Below are 21,872 nucleotides of genomic sequence, written 5' to 3'. Positions count from 1 at the left end.
CCTTGAATTTGTTTGATTTTGGGGATAGAGCGAGTGGAGGTATGGCCTCCGGCTGTGCGTTGAAGTGGAGGTTAGGCTATTGTTTTTGAGACGGTAAAGTTGTTCTGGCTACTATGGGGGGATGGGCGCAAACTTTAACCACTTCACACCGGCTCCGCTCACTCGTCGCCGGGGACTGTCCCCCCTCTTCTGTCCCCCTGACTTGATGCTGCTCCTGTTTCTCCCGCATTCCTGAACTTTCTCAAAAAAAAAAAAAACTACTCAGTGTTTCGGGGAGGGGGAGCCACAGATTTTCACCCCCTCGTTATTCCCCTCCCCTGCATTTTTAAAAGCTCCGTCGGTAGTTGCTTCGACCAATATCACGGTGTCCTGTCGGTAAACGGGTTAAGGTTTTACAGCCAGCCCCCTACTTTCCTTTCCCCTCCTCTCCTCTCGCCATGCCGGATCCATCCGTCTGTCTCGCCCACAGTTGCAGCGCATTTGTGTCCCGGGATGACCTGTTGATGTCGGCTAAAGATGGAGTGCCAGGATCGCCCTCCGCTATAGACCCCTCTCCGTGTCCTCTCCGGTAAAAAGCCCCCAAAACAAACAAAAACGTTAAAACCGGAGTGAAAATAGCTTTGTGTGTTTTCCGTTTTGTTGAGAAACGTAATAAATGATTTATACGCCTCGCCGTGATATACCGTAAGCGATATATTTTTGAGGGGGAACAACGCGTGCCTGTCCCGTGTCGGTGGCTGCCATTCGACCGGAGGAGGAGGAGGGAATTCGGTTTGGACGGACATCGCACCGCGCTGGCACGGAAAGAGGGGAGACGGGGACAGCGCGGAACTGCTGAATATTTCACCTCCGCGATTTTTTGTGGCAGATTTCGTGCCTCCGGTTCCTCGGACGATAAACGTGCGTGTGTGCGTGTGCTGAGGGCAGTTGGAACCGGGATTGACACACAAAATAAAGGAGAAGAGCTCTCTTTTTGTCCCTTTTCCGCCGCCCCCTCCCTCCCTCCCTCCCTCCGCTCAGCGCACGCACACACCGGCCCGGGCCAGCCGAGGACTCCCAAATCCTACCGGGCATCGAGGCTGGCACACGGCGGGGCACTGAGAGCTCTCTGCCCGCTCTGACTGCCCTGCTGCACCGCTGGTGGCTCACTGTTTCTCTCCTGAGGCATCTGCCGGCGAGACATCGACTCCGCTAGACTTTCATGTGAGATTAATTGATGTATAATTGATGTGTATAAATGATTTTTCGTTTTTGAAGTTTCAGCTCTAGTCGTGCTCTGGGGAGGCTACACTATAGCCACAATGTGGTGCCTGTCTACCCAGGAGTGTCGCTAAATACTACATTTTCAGCCTTAAATGTCCTCAAACCAAAGGCCACGCAAGGTTACGGTCTATTTCTCGTGATTTAAAGCCATGTTTACGAGTTGTGTGTGTATGTGAAGTGTTTTCCTAATGCCAGTGTTAGCCTTAGCTTTAGCCTGCTACTTGCTAACAGGCCACCTTTAACCTCCCTGAAGCAGGAAACTGTGTATGATTAGGTAGTGATTGATGGTGATATCACACGCTTGTTGTCTTGAGAGTTGCTCGGATCGACTCTGTGCTAGCAGACGGACTGCAGTGATCACTTTAGTCCTTTGGTATTTGAGTGTTAGCATGTGGTTAAGTCTCCACAAAGTAAACCAGAGTTTTGTGGCACTGGAGATGATTTTTTTTTTAAAAGTTGCAGAGGACACACACACATGCAGAGCACACTCAGTTTATCATGGAGTCAGAGCCTAATGAGGCACATGGGGGGCTTCGGGGCAAAGGGTCAAGTGGTGTGAATTAACTCCCCTTTATGTTTCTGGGAAGTTGTTGTGACCTCTCTGACCTGTGAGGGGCAAGAGGTGGCTGGCAGGATGTCCTTGGGTGACATGTCAGTGCTCCACAGTTCTTTTAAATCAAATCAGACAGGCGGTCCACCTGTGTAGAGGAGCGTGTTTTGAGGCTACCGAAATACACCAGCAGTTTGAACTTTTTTGCCACGAATGCCTTTTGTGTTTTTGTGAATATCAACGTAGCCGTCATCGTGCTGCGACTCGGTGCCATCTATGCATTCATTTTTGCCTTTGATTGCTGTCAGGAGATTTTCTTCGCACGCATGCCTTTTTTGTCTTAGCGGCTGCCTGCTTATTATTCATATGATTGCACATATTTACACCTGGAAACAACCACAGGCATCTACTATTGGTCGCTAGGAAACCCCACTGGGATGCTTGTCAGTTCAATTGCTATCTCAAGGCCGCATATTAGGGAGCAGACGGTATAGATTGTGCATTTATATTTTTTTCGCAGCCAGTGCAGAGGTCAAAGACATAATGTTTTTTATTTCTATATCTTTCTGCTTTGTCAGTACCCTGAGGCATTTAACTTGTTTTGATAGTCCATGTTACCAATAAGGTCATTATGCATTTATTAAAGCAACAGTAATGTATGTAAACAAATCCTGGATAAGACCCAAAAATATCACTCCGGGCCACTTCAGATGAATTATAATTGCATTAATGCAATTCATATTGATTTCTTTTACATCAGCACAAACTGCCAAGGCATAATAATGTGTCAGGGTACAATAGCAAGCAAATACTGACTTACTTATTGCCAATGCATTATTATTAATTTTAACCGAATAAGCTGGGGAAAAGTGAACCGTAATTCACACAGTATAAAGTATATTACATAATACTTTACTGATAAGTTATTCAGATCAAATTGAACAGATTGCTCCCATGCCAAAAATCATTTTGTGATCTTAAATGCAGCAGGAGTGGCCATTAATTAAGCATAATAACATAATAACTGCAGTTTACACAGTTAGTACACAGTAATATTGCACAGTATAAAGTATATTACATAATACTTTATTGATATGTTATTCAGATCAAATTGTACAAAGTGCTCCCAATCCAAAAATCCTTTTATGAGCTTAAATGCAGCAGGAGTGGCCCATTAATTTAGCATAATAATATTGTAATTGCAATTTACACAGTTAATATGCGCAGTAATATTAGCATTTCAGCAATCTTTACGTATCTTTTTAAAGCTACTGTGCTGGCCGCTCTTTAAAGCATCCATAGATACTAATAAGATGATCAAGAGCGACATACTGACACTAAACGTGTAAGCTCCAATCCAGAATGAAATGAAAAACTGCTGATTTATCTCTTATGTATCCAGAAGGATCCCACCGAGACACCGGATCTCTTGTTCCGGGGAGTCCTGCAAATGAAACGTGCAGCGCTGGAGCTGTAAATGGACATGATTTACTGTTTCTCTCGCCCCACCACCTTTCTTACTACGCCTGCATCTATCAAAATTAATTAGTTACTATAAACTTAAAAATTAATTATGATGAGGAGCTGATGGCCCTGTATTCTCAGCGCTGCCCTTACGTAGGCATAAGACAGGAGCTCAGGTCTGCTTTAGTCCACTTTTTCAGCCTTTGTTTTTCTTTGAGGGAAGGTTTGCTGAGCATGCATGCCACAGCACCCCCCCCCCCCCCCCCCCCCCTCACAATTGCACCTGGAAGCTTCCCAGTAGAACCACTATCTTTTATTGTGTGCCTGGGAGCTGCTCCACTGAAGGAGCTGGGGTTGAAGGGAGAAATCCACCCTCACATGCCCTTTTACTGTTTTATAATTTGATGGAGGTCATTACAGGAGTTAGTTTATTTTGCGAAAAGTTGTAATTTACTTGTTTTGTTAACCTTAGTTTTGCAAAACGTTCCCAGGACTTCCAGTGATTAAAGTTGGGTGTTTTTGTGCTGTGCACTGAATGTGTGGTTATAATGACAGGTTTTGCAGTGACAGACAGATCATCGTGTGTGTTGCCTAGTTGTTTAGATTACATTAAAATTGTTGCCACCGGATCAACAAAGTTCAAGATGTTGCTGCACTCCACGGCATATTGCTGTGCTGGTTCTGGTTGTGTAGAAATCTGCCTCTCACCCTCTGAGTGTTATTGTGAAACGGTAGCTCTACAAACAGCCCATCACGCTTTGATGGAATGGCAGCGTAAGTTTAAAGCTGCCTTTATTACACCACTGGGTCATTCCGTATGAAATCAACCGATTTTAAGAAAACTTCCCACCTGACCCTCTCAGATTTTGCTAAGTTTTTACATACATTTAGTACATTATATATGATGGGAAAATCCAAAATGTGGGCTGCTCAGTGGAATAGTGGTTAGCACTTTTGCCTTGCAGCAAGAAGATCCCTGGTTCGAATCCCGGAGTGGGCCTGGGATCTTTCTGCATGGAGTTTGCATGTTCTCCCTGAGCATGCGTGGGTTTTCTCCGGGTACTCCGGCTTCCTCCCACAGTCCAGAAATATGCTGAGGTTAATTGAGTACTCTAAATTGTCCGTAGGTGTGAATGTGAGTGTGATTGTGTGTCTGTATATGTAGCCCTGTGACAGACTGGTGACCTGTCCAGGGTGTCCCCTGCCTTCGCCCGAGTCAGCTGGGATAGACTCCAGCACCCCCCGCGACCCTAATGAGGATAAAGCGGTGTATAGAGGATGGATGGATGGAAATCCAAAATGTGAATGCTTTATTGTCATTAGTTTCAAAGTTATGGCCATCTGAAGTAGGTAGGGGGTACCCTATTATTGCAGCCAAAATTAAGACTTGAAATTTTCGACCATTTTCAGACTTCTATAACTTCTGAACAACAAAAGATAGAGATCTGACATGTCCAGAGTCATTTCACAGTGACCTATAGTCCTCAGAAATGTGAAAGTATCTACTTTATATTTATAATTGCATGTTACAGAGAATGACAAAGTTGCGATTTTATCCATCACGAACTTCTAAACTGCTACATTTGGCCACCCATTACACAAAAACTAATCATCATATCCATTAGAGATTTTATGTGGTATAATTTGGCTATCTAAGGATTGGATCTGTATAAAATGAAAGTGCTATGGGATGTAATGCATGAAATATGAACAGCTAAAAATCAAAAATATCTGTCCAACCTTCGGATTCAAAGGTCAATATCAGCATGTGGGATAGGTGGTATCAAAAAATAAAAGACATCATGAAATTACAGGACTTTCCCTAAATTTTGACACCAAGCACAACTTCCTTCTATAAACCCTTCTATGTTTAATATTGACCTTTGAATGATATGGAGAGACCCCTCTGTCCTAAAACTGTCCTAAAACTAGAGCTGAGCATTTTAGGATAAACATGTACTTGTTATTACTTACTGTAATTTTAAAAAAAAAAATTAAGCTTCAGTTCAGTTTTCGTTGTGTAATTAATTTAGCATTATCACATGAGATTCCATCAGAAGCATGACTGCCATACAAGCAGCACAGGAGGAATTTGTTAAACCGTTTAGCGAGGTTAGTTTAAACCCTGGGTCAGACACGCTGCATATATCTTAAATTCAGGCCATTGCAATTTGTTAACTGCATGGTTTCCAATTTTGATTTCAGATTGAAATCCAATAATTGTTCAACCCTACTTCGAACCTCAGTAAAGTTGATGATTACATGGTAAACCTGTCTGAATGTGGCTTGTTAACCCTAAGAAATAAGAAACATACCACTAAACACACAGACATAAACCCACACATGGACATATATTCTTTATATCAGCCTCTGCTTGTCTTTTTTGTTGTGTTTTTCTCTTTCACCTGAATTTGTACTGTTCCTTGCTAAGAGCTGCATCCTAAATTCTGTCTTCTCTCTGTTGGTTCATGAGCAATTTTCCTGAGGGCCACCTTTTCCGGACTTGTTTGTGATTAAATGCCTTTTAGTGTCCTTTTTTCCTTAAAGTGCACTGCTCTTGAACATCTGGATGGTAGCTGCTGAAGAAGGTTCAGATGTTTTTTGTCCTAGAGCCTTTTCCAAGGTCAGTTTCAAGAGGTTTGTTGTTGAATAGTGGTTTTTTATATATAAGGCCAGTTGTGTTTTCATTTTGAGGTGGACATCAGGTTCAAACTAAGTTGAATTAGACCAGAGGCCAGGACTACAAATCAAGTTCAATATACACAGGATATGTTGTATGTTGTCATGATCTGGATTCACTAACCCTAGCAACCACTGCCATGCTAAGCAATCATAATAAAGTAGTTATTAGCTCCCAGGGTCTCTATATCTAGCTATAAGAGTGTTCACATAAAAGGAGTGGTGGGTGCACCAGATGACCAATCGAAAACATGAACAGTTCTAGTTGTAAATATGCCAAATGTGTTAATACATAAGTTAGTAGCTCATCAGTAACGCTGCCCCGTCATAAGGGCACTCATAGATCTGACTATAATGTCAATTGGAACTTCCCTTAAATTTTATTTATTTTTAGTTTTTATATCCCTTATTAATCCCACGAGGGGAAATTCTAATGAGCTGCTTAAATATAGCCTGTAGGGTTGGACCCGAGTATCCGAATATTCGTTCGCTACAGCGGTATCCGGATATTAATTTTTTCGGCTCATCTCGGCTCATCCATTCTTTTTATTACCACCACCCGAATGGCCGGGTGGCTGCCGACTCTGACGTCACGCTTCACTTCGTTGCATAAACACAAGACAAGATGCTGAAGACCTCCGCTGTTTGAGAATTCTTCAGTTTAACTGAAGACAAAACGAAGGCCGGGAGACCAGACGAACGGATCCGAATATTCGGACGTTACGTGGCAGAACGAATATTCGGATATTCGTCTTTAAAAGGGCCCGAACATTCGAAGGCCAGAAACCGCTATTTGGGCCAGCCCGAGTATCCTGTTCTTGTCCCCAGTCAGACAGTTTTAGCCCTACTCTTTCAGCTGCAAACCTGACTTTGCTAAACAGTCTTGGGAGATGTTAATGACAAATTTAAAAAAGCATATTTCAGCCTGGTAAGTAGGCTTACCGCAAATCATAGGCGCTCAACTAGTGCTTTAATGCCTTAAAGGCATTAGAGGAAATTTAATTTCCTACGACTTTGAACGTAGCATGCGCACATACAACCTCTCCCTCACCCCCCTCTAACCTCCCCCCTCTTAACATTTACGAAGAAACGCCCCCCTCCAGAAACTTGCGTAGGACTCGTGAAGTTGTCTTTTACGGCTGGGTCCCCCTGGATCTTTATCTGCCATTATGTAAAAAAAGATGAGCAAAACAAGTCTCCAGCTAACTACGAAGCTATACCAAAGCAACACATACAGAAAACACATAAGTCCAAGGCGTACGTAATCTACGTAACTAGGCCTGAGCCGGAAGATTTTTGATTGACAGGAAAGGGAGCAAACCAAACGCCTCGGTCCGAGTGCTTTGATTGGCTGATGTTTTTCAGGTCCTGCCATGTCCACAGTTATTTTATTTTATTTTATATTCTTTTAGAGACCATACATACAAGTCCACTAAAGGTCAGTATATTCATTTTATGTGAATCAGATAAATTAAACAAAAAAAAACATCCTCCATAATGCCTTTAATCAGTCAATGTTTTGTTGTTATAGCCTACCACTAAAAGGCCTGTAGAGCAGTTGTTTGCAGCCAACAGGAAAAAGAACAAACAAGTTAGACTAAGTCCCCAGCACTGAAACTTTACTGGATCTCACATCTGTGCTTTTAAAGAAAGATTCAGGATTTAGGCGTTATCCAACGACCGACCTACCTTCCCCTCTTACTCTGTGCGCCAAGTTCAAGGGGGCCTTCCAGGAATTGTGTTGCTATTTTACACAAAAAAAGTGTATTGTATGCAGTGTTTTTATACACATTGAGCTTAAACATAAGCAGTGCCTCGATAAGAAGGGACCACTGACTTAGTTCTAAAAAACCCACCATTACCCCTGAAGTTACCTCGCTAACATCAAGCCATGCCTCGTAGTATGTGCTGAGGATTGATGCCTCGAGCTGCGTTGCCCAGAGTGAGGAGTTTTAGCAACATTTACACCTTGTGTCTGCAAGATTTTCTGTTTGTAAGTGACTATGTGTGAGGATAAATGTTTAAGATACCCCACCACCACCCCTACATTCTCCCAAAAACTGTTTAAGAATGGCTCAAAGAATACAAAGAGCATTACTGGACTGATCCCTCTTCTAAGCTCCTTTGATAGATGTTCCTACACAAAATTTGGCTGGTGGATAAGTGTATGTAAATGAATATAGATGTTTTTTGTGGCACATAATTCTGAAATGGCAAATCATTACGCAATTTGTACATAAAGTCTCGCCAGTCGAAGTATATCACCTGAGTTGAATCCAGTAGAGCAGCTTTGGAGTGCTTTAAATTTCTAGGCAGAACAAAAAAAAACCTTCCAGCTAAGGGGAAAAAGAAAACTCATCTCTGAAAAATGGCACAATATCTCTCCACAGATTTGTGAAAGACAGGTATTACTTGTGCTATTCTAAGAAAATCAAACGTGTCATCAAAAATAAAGGATGAAAAAGAATGATAATTCCCTAATAAAGGGAAATTTCACTTCTGTGGCTGTGGTTTGAAGTGTGGATTTTCAATGTAGTCAATCTACTCTAGTTTTGAATTATGCTTCAGCACAAAAACCCCACATTTCAGCATCAAAATAATACATTAATTGTAAGATGCTGTAATTTTAAACTGACAAATTTTAGCGCAGGACGTACTTTAGTGCACAGGTAGTTCTGACAGCTTGCACTGGATGTCGTCCCGTAAAGTAAGCAACCACTTCTAAAATCACTTATATGTTAATTGAGCTGAAGTGAACTTACACTTTAAATAACAACAAAGTAGACTCTTTTAAATCTCCTCCGTACTCGAAGATTTGTCAAATTAACCTTTTGTAATATCACAACGTGTGCCTTCCTTCATTTAGTCAAGCAGATGACAAAGATTCTTCAGTTCAAGAAAACTCATGACTCTCTTTAAATTTTCAATCTGAGCTGTAAAAACTGTGGAATATCTGCTGGCGTGCCTTCTCTGTGACCTCTGCTCATCTTCCCAGAAGTTATGAGGGAAGCTGGAGGTGATGCAGATGGTTGATGCTTAGGTTACAAGGTTTTCGTCTGTGAGTCTTCCTTCCAGTGTGTGAACAAAGCTAATCGGTATCGTATCGTTTCCCATTCGCGGTTTGTTTGGGGTTGTAGCCGGGACTTCAGCTCCTCGTCATCTACTCACTACACTCGCTCCAGATACTTGCCAGTGTCAGCTAAGCTTCACCACCATCCGTCACTTGGAGGCCGCAGTCCTTCATAGAAGATATTTGCTCGGCAGAGTCGTGACTCACCTTTGTGTTCCCGTCTGTTTACCTCTGCTCCATCCTACGAGGTGCTAGAGTACGACTGCGCGTATTGTGCATTCAGAAACGAAAATAAAGGCTCCATTCAAAGAGATGCCTTCAGCCTTGAGGAGAAATGATTTTAGAGATAGATTCTTTGTTTATTTTATCATTTTTTGTTGCAAGTTTTGACAGTTCCTCCACTTTTGATCACAGCCTTCTTTGTTGGATGGTGACGAAGACGAGTGAAATAGACGAGTTATGTAAGCGACTCTGTTTTGACTGAGAAAAAGCGACAAGAAAATAACAAAGTAGGCCAAAAACCACCAGTTTATTAACTGTGAATTAGATGTAATGAAACAAGGTTAAAAAAAAAAAAGATAAAGGCTTATATAACTGTCGCTGGTGGCCCAAAATTCTCTTTCATTTGGAAGTTAGGGTTTTGAATTAAAGTTGTTTACCAAATACTTAATTCATTAATCATCATACACTTTACTCACCCTGCTTCTTTATTTTAAGTCTCTTTTTTCCCCTCTTCAGTTCTGTCTCTCGTCTGCCGTTTGCACATCTTCCAGTCTCTCTTTGCTCTGTTGTCCTTGTCTCATAACTCATTTATTTACGGTTTTCTCTCCTCCCGCTGCGGTGCCTCGTCTTGTCTTCTTCCTCTCATCACTTCTCTGATGTTTCCTCGTTCGCCCGTTCCTGACTCTGCTCACCTTCCCCTCAACTATCTATGTGTCCCCATCATCTGTTTATCCACCCGTCCTACCTTCCATGTGATTTCTCCCTCTCTAGTTTTCTGTGCCTCGTCATCCACTCTTCTCTTCATAGCCTTTCGGTGACCCTGCTGTTCCCAGTCTTAAGTTCTACCTCACTATTTCCTGCAGACCCTGTGGTGCTGGGCAGAGCGTTATGGCTCAGACGCTGCAGATGGCGATCCCTAACTTCGGCAACAACGTCCTGGAGTGTCTGAATGAACAGCGGCTGCAGGGCCTCTACTGTGATGTCTCCGTGGTCGTCAAGGGACACGCCTTCAAGGTCAGATTTTTTTCTTTTATTGGCTGTCAGTTTTGTATGATTTAAACTACTATAGCTAAATAATACTTTATTTTGTTAAAGAGGAAACTATGACCAAATTGGAGGCAGAGTCAAAACTGTTGGGCTGGACCCGAATATTCCGAATATCCGAATATTCGTTAGCTACGGCGGTATCCGGATATTAATTTTGGTATCCGAATATTCGGACGTTACCGTGCGGAACGAAGATTCAGCGCTACTGTCTTCCCTCTGCCTTCGGCCCACATCGGCTCATATCAGCTCATCCCGTCGTGCGATCACATAAACATATACACATATGTCTATGACATGCACACATACACCCCCTGTCAAAAGTTTTAGGACACTTTCTCATTCAAATAAAGTAGAACCTGTCCTACAACTTTTGACAGGGGGTGTATCTACCAAATTTGGTACACATATGCAGCACATCAGGCTGAACAAAAAGTCAGTGACAGCCACATTCCAAACCCAACAGGAAGTGAGCTATTTTGCGTTGAATGTCAGATTTTGCCCATTTTTCATTTTTTTCTAGAGCCGACTCCTCCTAGGGGGAAACTCCAATTCAACTCAAATTGGGCCAGTACATACAGGAGGCCTTAATGATCCAAAGTTATTAAAATCTTTTTCCAAAGTCAAAGGGCGTGTCCGTGGCGGCCTCTGGAATTTTGATCCTTCGCCATGAAATTTCAAATGCTGTGTAAATGCCCTGAACATGCTCCAATCTGCCTGAAACTTTACATGTATGATCAGAGTCCTGCCCTGATCACATCCATATGATGAAATACACCCCCTGTCAAAAGTTATAGGACAGGTTCTACTTTAATTGAATGAGACGGTGTCCTAAAACTTTTGACAGGGGGTGTATGTCTATGTGATCACCCCCTCCTCCCCTCAGACGAAAATAAGAAGATTCGGAGCTCGTCTCTTCCCTTTGCCTTCGGCCTACTTCGGCTCATCCCGCCGTGTTTGGCTCCTCTCGGCTCATCCCCCTCCCCCGTCGGATGTTACGGGGGCGGAACGAATATTCAGACATTCGTCTCTATAATCTCCGAATATCCGGAGACCAGAAACCACTATTCAGGACAGCCCTAAAAAACTGTGTAGAAAAGGGCTAGAGTAAAAATATTTAAGTATTTGTTCTTATTAGTGCTTGTTGAGTGTGCAGATTCTGTTTTTATCAGTCGTTAAATAGTCCTCGAATGCTGGCTGTGGAGATGCTGTTGGTTAACTGTTGGTGAAACAGAATAATTTAGCACAGTGGAAAAACTGCACAAGTGCTGCTTTTTATCATTTAAAATATATTTTCATCTTCTCCTTCTGGCCACCTCTCTCACTTGAGGAATAAATCTTTTGCTTTTTAATTGCCAAATAGAATTTCATATTTTAAGCCCGAGAGTTCAAATTTGCTTGTATTGTGTTAATACAGTTGCAAAAGATTCCTTTGTTACTTTCCTTTTCAAGGACAATCTCAGCCAGTCAGGTTTAATGTAATCATTTATCTGGTGGCTGAGATAAACCTAGAATTCCAGTACTTTTACTGCTGAAAAAAATATTTCCTGATGTCTATTTTTGCATATTTCTCACACTTAAATGTTCTAGATCATCAAAATAGTATTTATATCTGTTTAATATTTAAGAGAGATAACCCACAAAACACCAAATGTGTTTTTTTTAATGGTGATTTATTAAAGATTTACTGAAAACCTCTGTTACCATTGTGAAAAAGTAATTGCCCCCCTAAACCTAATACCTGGTTGGTGCCTTGGCAGCAACAACTGCTGTTAATCGTATGTGAAAGCTTACAGTCAATCTTCTGCCATGAAGGAACTGTGGCCCTCTCTTCTCTGCAGAATAGTCTTAATTTGGCCGCATTAGATGGTGTTTGATCATGAACTGCTCTTTTAAGGTCTTGCCATAGCATCTCAGTTAGATTGAAGTCTGAACTTTGACTCGGCCAGTCCAGAACCTCCACTTTGTTCTTTAGAGGTGGACTTGCTTGTGGTCTTTGGGTCTTTGTCTCTCTGCAGAACCCATTAGTGTTGCGCTTTAGGCCATGAACTGACGGTGGATGTTCTCCAGGAGGATTTTCTGACAGTGAGCAGAATTCATGGCTCCATCAGTTATAACAAGTCGTCCAGGTCCTCCAACCATCGCTGTACCACCACCATGTTTCACTGTTGGAATCATGTTCTTCTTGTGGAATGCAGTATTAGCTTTACACCACGAGATATAACGGATCCATGTCTTCCAAAAAGTCCCACCTTTGGCTCCTCCGTTTGCAGGATGTATCCCAAAAGTCTTGGGGCTCATCTATATATCTTTTTTTACAAATGCCGGATGAACCTTGATGTTCTTTTCAGTCAGCACTGATCCGTGTCCCAGCCAGGGAACTTTCTGTGCGCAGTTTGCATGTTCCTTCTGTGCATCATGGGTTCTCGCTGGGTGCTCTGGCTTTGTCCCACAGTCCATAAACATGCTGAGGTTAATTGTTTGCTTGGTTGCATGTCTCTATGGGCGAGTCCAGGGTGTCCCCTTCCTTCACCCTGAGTCAACTGGAATAAACTCCCAGGGGTTTGACATTTTAGCAGCAGATTCTTTGGGTTCTTTGGGTTCCAGTGTGAATCTGGGGACTTTGGAGGGCCGTGCGAACACCTTGGATTCTTTTGTTGTTGAGCTGAGCCTGACGAGTTCGTTGTGGTGTGGGGGTACGCGTTGCTGTGCTTCAGAGATGCCCTGAGAAACTGCTGTGTGGCTGCTGAATGGTTAAACCTGAAGAAGACAAACACTGATCGCTTAAATTTGGAGAAGAAAGCGAGCAGCATTTTTTTCTGCCCCCCAGAAGTCAAACATCCATCCATTCTCTATACACCACTTTATCCTCACTAGGGTCATGGGGGGTGCTGGAGTCTATCCCAGCTGACTCGGGTGAAGGCAGGGGACACCCTGGACAGGTCACCAGTCTGTCACAGGGCTACATATACAGACACACAATCACACTCAGCATGTTTTTGGACTGTGGGAGGAAGCCGGAGTACCCGGAGAAAACCCACGCATGCACAGGGAGAACATGCAAACTCCATGCAGAAAGATCCCAGGCCCACCCCGGGATTTGAACCGGGGATCTTCTTGCTGCAAGGCGAAAAGTGCTAACCACTACTTCACTGTGCAGCCAAGTCAAACATCACTGTGAACAATGTAAAAGTTAAACACACAGGGTAACACAACAAACTGAGAATTGAGAACTAAAACTACCTCCAGTTACTGCTAATTATTGTTGTTTTGGCACAGCACCTCAATGGAAACAGAAAGGCTGAAAGGGTCGATTACGTATGCAGGGGCAGCTCTTACATACGTACTCACCACCTCCTACCCGCCACTGTTTCCGGCAGTAAAAAGCAGCGTTATGTTATTTCCTTCAGCTGTCAGACACCGGTATCGATATATTTTTAAACCTTGTGACTTACCTCTCCCTGCTGTTTACCCCTCAGGCCCACCGTGCGGTGCTGGCAGCCAGCAGCTCCTACTTCCGGGATCTGTTCAACGCCGGGGGGAAGAGCTCGGTGGTTGAGCTGCCCCCGGCCGTTCAGCCGCAGAGCTTCCAGCAGATCCTGGCCTTCTGCTACACGGGACGCCTCAGCATGAATGTTGGAGACCAGTTTCTGCTCATGTACACCGCTGGCTTCCTCCAGATCCAACAGATCATGGAGAAAGGCACAGAGTTTTTCCTCAAGGTAACCTCATAATGAAACAAACACTCATCTAAGAAGTCCTTACAGCTGAACAGAGAGGTGGAACTTGTGGTAAAAGGGTCATTTCCACATGGGAATATTTCTGTTAATGTGAGCATTATTTTAGTGAACTCAAAAATGAGCCAAACACAGAAATAGGTGTGCGTTTGTGCCCCCACCGTGTCGCCCATCGCAACACAATGCCACGCATGCCACACACAGGGGTGACTGTGTTTGTGAATCAGGAATAATTGAGACGTCGCACTGACACTACAGTACTATAGCAGCAGATGATCTGATTAGATTTGGAGTGCATGGCTGCATAAATCTGCATATTAATGAGGAAAAGTGATTTCCCTGAAAGTTCCCTGCAACACCTCCAGACACGGAGTCAGTGTGATACCAGCTACGTGTTACGAGAAACATGTAACAGAAAAAAAGAAAGAAAGAAAAAGAGAAGAACACTTACCACTGGAGGATGTGTTACGCCGTTTGGCTACTCTTAAGGGGGAGTACACATTATTTCACAGGTTCGCAAAGCCATCTTATTGTACAGGCTCTTAACAATGTTTGATATGACCCAGTTTAACATGCTATGCATCATTTTAAAGCATAAGAGTTGCAAATTATCATTTTAACAGTTAGAAGTTACATGCAGTGATCCCTGGGGACAAAATCTTGTCATAAACATGCCAGTACACATTTCCCGGTGACCCATCTTTAGATGCTATCTGCTCAGAGTCCATAAATTTTGGGTTAATGACTATTATACCTTTTGATAGAGTAACCTACTGTAAAACAAATAATGGGTGCTTTGGGGATAACTCTTTTTCTTATTGCCACGGCAACCATTTCAATATAAATAACTCTTTACTCCAGAATGAAAATGGTCTTAAGGGGTCAGATTATAAAGTATTTAAAAAAGCATCCATTATTTTAAGAAGTACTGTCTTAAGAACAATCTGTGAAAAAATCAGCATGATTGCTCACATAGTTTAAAGGTTATTAGGTTTTATGTAACGCCTGTCCTAAAACATACAGATTTTGAGAAAATCGCAGATAAAGTACTCACCAAGCTGTTGTACGTCACTAACTAAACATTTCTTTGATACCTAATGAATAGTTTAAGCACTTAACATTTTTATTTTTATTTTTTGAAGGCATATAAGGTGTACTCCCCCCTTAAAATGGTTGTTTTCAGACATGACATGTTTACTCGATGAACCGCTTTGGCAAGCTACACTGGGAGCACTGGGAAATTTAATTTGATGCTAGCACTGTGTCCAGCATTGAAGCTTTTCACTGAGGAAAAAATCCTCTTTTCACATCCCTCCAGTGTTACAAGCAGGCCTGCCTCACAGAGACAGAGCTGGAGAACCATCATTCTGCTATAGGGGGTAAAATGCTTCTGGCTTGTTTGTATTTTTTACACCGGTCCAGTCATGTTGTGGCGTTGCTTAGCCCAGAATGCAGTGACGGTGCTCCTGCTAAACACTGATAGGAGAGAAGAAGGCTGACCTTGTTCTGCACAATCCAAACCTTCGTCAGAACTTCCCATTTTTAGCACGTAGGCTGCTGCTTAAAGGTTGTTGTTTCTCAAATAATGGGGCGCAGAGGCATGACAAGGGGGCCATGAGCAACAGCAGGAAAAAGTCCATCTTTGTGGAACTAATTAGCTGAACTGTCATTTTATTGGCAGCCTGTTTTTTGCGGCACACAAACTGCGCCGGCCGTTGTGCAAGTACGGACTTCTGAGAATGCATCGTTAATGTCCAACTGGAACACCAGCGTACTTGATGATGTCACCACCTCGGTTCATCTACTCCGATTGTTTTTACCAGGGCTGTGAACCCGGCCCGCCAGACGGTCCGTTTCAGCCCACAGGACGACTTTTCAAAGGGTGAAAATTACAGAGAAGACAATAACTGTAAATTTGTAAAAAAAAGTCAGACCAAAAAAAAGACAAAAAAACAACAAAAACAAGACAAAATATTTCAAAAACGAGACAGAACGATAAAAATGAGACACAAACCAAAAAAAATGAGACAAACGACACGAAACAAAGCAAAAAGAGACAAAAATTAGACAAAGCAAAATGGTTTAACAACACAAGCAAGACAAAAAAAACCTCAAAATGACACAAACGACACACAAAACAACAAATATGCAAAAAAAATGAGAACAACAAGATAAAAACACAAGCGAGACAAAAACAAGGAACGAAATGACAAAAACATGAGACAAACGACAAGTCAGACAAAAAACAACAAAATGAAGATGAAATATTACCAAAATGACAAAAGAGCAATCTAGTATTTTACTTTATGATCAGATCAACTCGTCATGGTCTAGACATTATTTTAAATTTATAGTTTTACTAATTTACAACCTGCAGTTAATGTCTTCTCTGGCATTTTTACACTTTGAGGGCCGCATGTTGGACACATTTTGTGCAGATTCCAAGCACGACTACAGGAGAACATTCTAGAAACTGCATAAACACGAAAGCATGGCGTAATACATTGTCCATATTCATGAATTCATCTTTAGGTCTCCTCTCCAAGCTGCGACTCCCAGGGGCTCCACACCGAGGAGACCCCGCCCTCCGAGCCTCAGAGCCCTGTCACTCAAACGGTGGGAGGGGGCGGAGTCGGCATCGTTGCCGCGACAGTGGGAAGGCCCGCTTCCTGTCTGACGCCCCTGCCCCTGGTGTCCAAAGTGAAGACTGAACAGACAGCCACCACACCTCAGCCCGCTCCACAGCCCCAGCAGGTACGCTGCGTGTGATGCTTCAGGAACGTACTAACAGGAGCTAGTGTTCAATTTCTGCTTCAATTAAATGAATTACAGAAGTGTGTTGACCTAATTTGAAAATGGGCATCATGAGTCAGCTGTGACCTTCAAAGGAATGCTCACATCCTGTAGTTCCACCTACATAAAATTAAGCTAATCTGTATGAAAGGTTAAAAGACATAAAACGGCATACATCAGTGTTATTGACAAGTCATAACCTGAAGGCTACTTTTGAAATAAAGTTAATAGTAGTGAGACAAACTAGACTGTAATAATCTAGTCGAGTTTCAATATTATTATGTAGGTTGTGGCCTCCACAAACTGTATTATGTAAGGCAGTTACTTTCATCAGCTGCTGTTTCTGGCATGCATGCTCTGGTATTCTGAAAGTTTTATGTACCATGAAAAGAGTACTTTAAAGGCATTATGGAGGATGGGTTTTTTTTGTTAAATTTGTCTGATTCACATAAAATGAATATACTGACCTTTAGTGGACTTGTATGTATGGTCTCTAAAAGAATATAAAATAAAAATAAATAACTGTGGACATGGCAGGACCTGAAAAACATCAGCCAATCAATGCGCTCGGACCGAGGCGTTTGGTTTGCTCCCTTTCCTGTCAATCAAAAATCTTCCGACTCAGGCCTAGTTACGTAGATTACGTACGCCTTGGACTTACGTGTTTTCTGTATGTGTTGCTTTGGTATAGCTTCGTAGTTAGCTGGAGACTTGTTTTTTTTACATAATGGCAGATAAAGATCCAGGGGGACCCAGCCGTAAAAGACAACTTCACGAGTCCTACGCAAGTTTCTGGAGGGGGGCGTTTCTTCGTAAATGTTAAGAGGGGGGAGGTTAGAGGGGGGTGAGGGAGAGGTTGTATGTGTGCATGCTACGTTCAAAGTCGTAGGAAATTAAATCTCCTCTAATGCATTTAAATCTTATATCCAACCAGTTTAAATGCAGGTAAAAGAAAGTAGAGAAGCTCGTTCCTCGCCGTCTAATTCAGAGGAAAGTGTGTGCTTACTGCTCAGAAATAGTCACCATGTGGTGTCAGGTGTTAATCACTTTTTGAAGAGGAAGGCTGCACTGTGAAAGTAGTGAGATCATTATCACATGCTTCTGATCTAGACATGCAAGTGTCATCACATGTACAGATTTGTCTGTAAATAGCTCAAAAGATAACGCAGTGCTAACAATCCCTATCGATGGAAGATGCCAGCAGATTTAACATGAGTTACTTTAAAAGGGGACAATCTTGTTAAAACTCAATATAAACAGCAGAAACTTTTCTGTTTATGGAGGTGGTCAGATAGAAGACTTCTCTTTTTTTCTTCCTTTTTTATTTAGTTTCAGTTAGACTGTATGTTAATGAGACATTTAAGTGTGACTGCCAAAAGAGCAAAAAATATTGCAGAAAGTGAATTATATTGATTTATTTGCTGACCATTTCTTTAAACAGCATTTGGGGCATTTAAGTGGGCTTTAGGTACTTGATGACTGTTTACAGGGTGTCAAACTCATCTTAGTTCAGGTTCCACATTCAGCCCAGATTGATCTGAAGTGAGCAGTAAAATCACAGCATAACAACCTAGAAATAACCACAACTCCACATTTTTATTTGGTTTTAGTGCAAAAATGTTCATTCTGAAAATGTTCACATTTAAGGAATTTTCTTTCTACAAAGCATCATGAATACATTGAAATTTCTTCAGAGAAATAAATTCAATTTCAACAACATTCAGCCTCAGTTTATCAAACTAAGACGAGTTTGTACGCCTGATACGGACCTTGAAGGCCTCTACTTAGCGTTGTTTTATTGTTTTGTTTGGAGCTGTCTCAGTCAGGTGGTAATTAACCAGAGTCCTCTGTTTCCTCCTCAGCAGGAGGGCTCTCCCTACTCTGTGGTCTGCACCCCCGTGGCCAAGCGACTATGGGAGGGGGGCAACCGCGATGGGGGCGGGGGGTCTGGAGGGGGCGGGGGAGGCGGGATGAGGAAGGCTGCACGCTACTCTTCCTCCTCCTCTTCCTCCTGCTCCTCCAACACGGTTACCCAGGATGCCTCTGGGCGCGGACACGCAGCCAGCGCGGCCATGGTGGGCGGCGGCGGCACCACGGTGGCGGGAGGAGGCGGACTCAACAGTAACCATAACAACAACAACAACAACAACGGCGGGACCCCCGAGGGCACGAGCCCGGGCACGCTGAGCATGTACACCAGCGACTCGCCCATCAGCTACCACGACGACGAGGAGGAGGACGACATAGCGGACGACAGCGCCGAAGAGCAGTACAGACAGATCTGCAACATGTACACCATGTACAGCATGCTGAACGCCGGAGCAGCAGGTACGCACTGGGAGCACAGGGTTCGTCTCAAGGTTACCGTGTTTCCATGTGAATCTGAAAGTTTCCCCTTCTCATCTCCACAACTCACTCCTCCCGTTGAGTGTTTACAAACGCAACTTCTGTAGCGTTTATTTATCCGAACTTCTCGGGAGTGGAGGATGTTGTGGAGAAGGAAATGTTGAAAAACACTGAAGTTGCTGAAAGTTGTTTATCTGAAGTTTCAGGACGATCAGATGGGTGCTTGGAATGAAACGTTCAAAGTACTGCTGCTTTACAAACTGTAGTTTAGACAGGAGAAACAAGGACAAGACCGATTCAGTTTTTCACCATTGAAGGTGTCTTGGTAAGGTCGAGGTCTGACTTCAGGACGTAGATAAATGTTAGTATCCCTGAGGCAAAGTGGAGTGTGACTGCTTCTCGTTACAATCCTCTAAATGGAATGGAAATGTCACTTACTGCTCCTGTTACAACTCAAAGATTTCTAACTAATTGAAGAAGAGTGCAACTTACATTGTCCGTTATTCTTTAATAATGAATAAATTTGTCCATGATCACTTTGTCTCTAAAATTCAGAAACATCTCCTTGTCTTTAGACATCTTTTAAAAATATTTAATTTAGCTGGAGCCATTAAAAATGTGGCCTGTTTCTTCCAAAAATGTTCAGTTCGACCTAAAAAAAAAACATTGAATTTAGATTAAAATTAGGATTTGAAACAATGCAATCAGTACATCACAAAGGTTGCAATTTAGGACGTATGCTATGAAGCGCCAGGGTTTGAAATCCATTCCGTCTCTCTTGTGTTCTTTTTGAGTGTCTCCTGCTAATGCTTGATCAAACATTTTATATCTATTTTAGAGTAAATATTGAACTGAAGCGTGATTTTGAAAAATTACCTCACAAATCCAATTGATATCTGTCAAAAAATTGCTACATTTTACCAAAGTCCTTCAGTTCTAATAGTTATAATCCTACATGTGGATCCCTGTCTGTAATTTAACCCTCGTGTCGTCCTGCGGGTCAAAATTGACCCGTTTTAAAGTTTGAAAATAGTGAAACTTCTGATGTCAACATTTTCGCAAAATCTTTGAACATTTTTTGTTGCAAAAAAAGAAAAATGTTTCTGAAGAGAATTCCCAAATAAATCAACCAAAATCCAGTGAAATTTTCTGGATTTTGGTTGAATTTTTTTTGTGGATGTTCTTAAAGAAAGTATTAGAATTAGAAATATTAGAATTTTAGAATAGAAATGTTAGAATTACTGATAAATATGTAATCACTTTAGATATTTTTAGGATTTTTTTTTGGAAGATTTTTACTTATTTTCTGAAAATAGTTGCAAGATTTTTCTTGCCAAATTTGGGGGATTTTTTAAAAATAAAACTTTTAAGGAATTATTGTAATTTTCTTCCTGAAGGTTTTGCAAATTTTCAGAAATTTTGGGAATTTTTTTGCTGAATTTTTGGATTTTTTTCAGACAAGGAAACTATTTTTTGGTGCCCATAAATAAAGACAAAAGGAGAGTTAAGTTGGTATGCCGATTAAGTTCAATATTTAGAAATGTAAACGTTTTGTTGTGTATTATTTAACGACTAGGACTGGGTATCAAAGTATGTAATACTGGAGATGTTTAATTTCTTTTCTGAAATGAGGACAGAAGAAACGTGTGCCAGCTCAATCAAATGATACCAGCCCTGATGTAGATGGAAATGACTGACAGTGATGGATCCTTTTACCCCCTCAGTGGTCGGGGAGCGGGTGGAGGCTCTACCAGACTTGGCCACGGACTCGGGGGGCGGCCGAGGGGGCAGAGGGGGGCGGTCCCGGCAGGACCTGGCATCGCTGCCCGCCGAGCTCATCAGCCAGATCGGGAACCGCTGCCACCCGAAGCTGTACGAGGAAGGCGACCCGGCCGAGAAGCTGGAGCTCGTGAGCGGCACCTCCGTGTTCATCTCCCGCGCCCAGCTCATGAACTGCCACGTCAGCGCCGGCACACGCCACAAAGTGCTGCTCAGACGCCTGCTGGCCGCGTTCTTCGACAGGTCAGTGGCCGGATTGACCTTTGACCTAGCAAATATGCATTTTGTTAGCAGAGAACAATCAGCAAAACACAGAAAGTACATAGAAATGTCAACCAGAGCAGAGGGAGACAGGGCACACAGAGTAGCAAAGTTCCTTCAGGGATCAGCTGAAGAGTACAGGCTGATATTTGATGATGTCATCTTTATTTCATTGCACCGAGACCCTTGAACTGTCAAAGCGAGCGCTGAAAACAAAGCTGAAGTTTGCTGGTGGCTCAGGGATGGAGGGGCAGATTGGGGGCTGAACTGCTTTCTAGGTTTTGATCAGTGATTCAAACACATCAAACCGCCAAGTTACTGTTGAGGATCACTTTCTGTCTTGTTAGCAGCAGACAGAAAGAGGCGCATGAAGTCTGACATGCTGATCAAAAATATAAAGTAGGTGGTGATGTACGTGTGCTCCGTCTGAAACATGGCGCTGCAGAAGAAACACGGAGGGCTTCTGTCTTCCTAATGTGGTATTAAATTAGCATTTTGTTCCGTTATTTTTTCAAACACGTACAGATAAGTGAAATAAATATATTGTTGTAAGGTACAGGGAACATCCAGCACAGTAGCTTTCAATAAATACATGTGTACATATATATGTATATTTATTATCAATCCTGCTTAGCTTTGACAATTCCAATTTTAAATGCGATCT

At 42.5% G+C, this 21,872-nt stretch overlaps 1 protein-coding gene across 7 annotated transcripts in view; it reads left to right on the top strand.

Moving 5' to 3' along the window:
• nacc1b (nucleus accumbens associated 1, BEN and BTB (POZ) domain containing b) overlaps positions 1–21,872 on the top strand; it is a 28,740-nt gene that overhangs the window by 1,316 nt on the left and 5,552 nt on the right. For 3 of the 7 annotated variants that reach the window (XM_051945097.1, XM_051945096.1, XM_051945095.1), the window contains exons 2-6: positions 10,112–10,262; positions 13,772–14,014; positions 16,562–16,783; positions 18,685–19,150; positions 20,893–21,190. In XM_051945097.1, the coding sequence (XP_051801057.1) occupies positions 10,137–10,262; positions 13,772–14,014; positions 16,562–16,783; positions 18,685–19,150; positions 20,893–21,190 (1,355 nt within the window). In that variant the 5' untranslated portion in view covers positions 10,112–10,136. Of the gene's footprint in view, positions 1–86; positions 1,204–10,111; positions 10,263–13,771; positions 14,015–16,561; positions 16,784–18,684; positions 19,151–20,892; positions 21,191–21,872 lie in introns of those variants that run through there. The other 4 variants (XM_051945094.1, XM_051945093.1, XM_022221795.2 and 1 more) reach the window with 4 other exon arrangements.

The sequence above is a fragment of the Acanthochromis polyacanthus genome, chromosome 3, assembly GCF_021347895.1.
Source record: "Acanthochromis polyacanthus isolate Apoly-LR-REF ecotype Palm Island chromosome 3, KAUST_Apoly_ChrSc, whole genome shotgun sequence".
NCBI classification, from domain to species: domain Eukaryota; kingdom Metazoa; phylum Chordata; class Actinopteri; family Pomacentridae; genus Acanthochromis; species Acanthochromis polyacanthus.
Note: the sequence above shows the minus strand (reverse complement) of the source record. Positions and strands in the feature narration are given on the sequence as shown.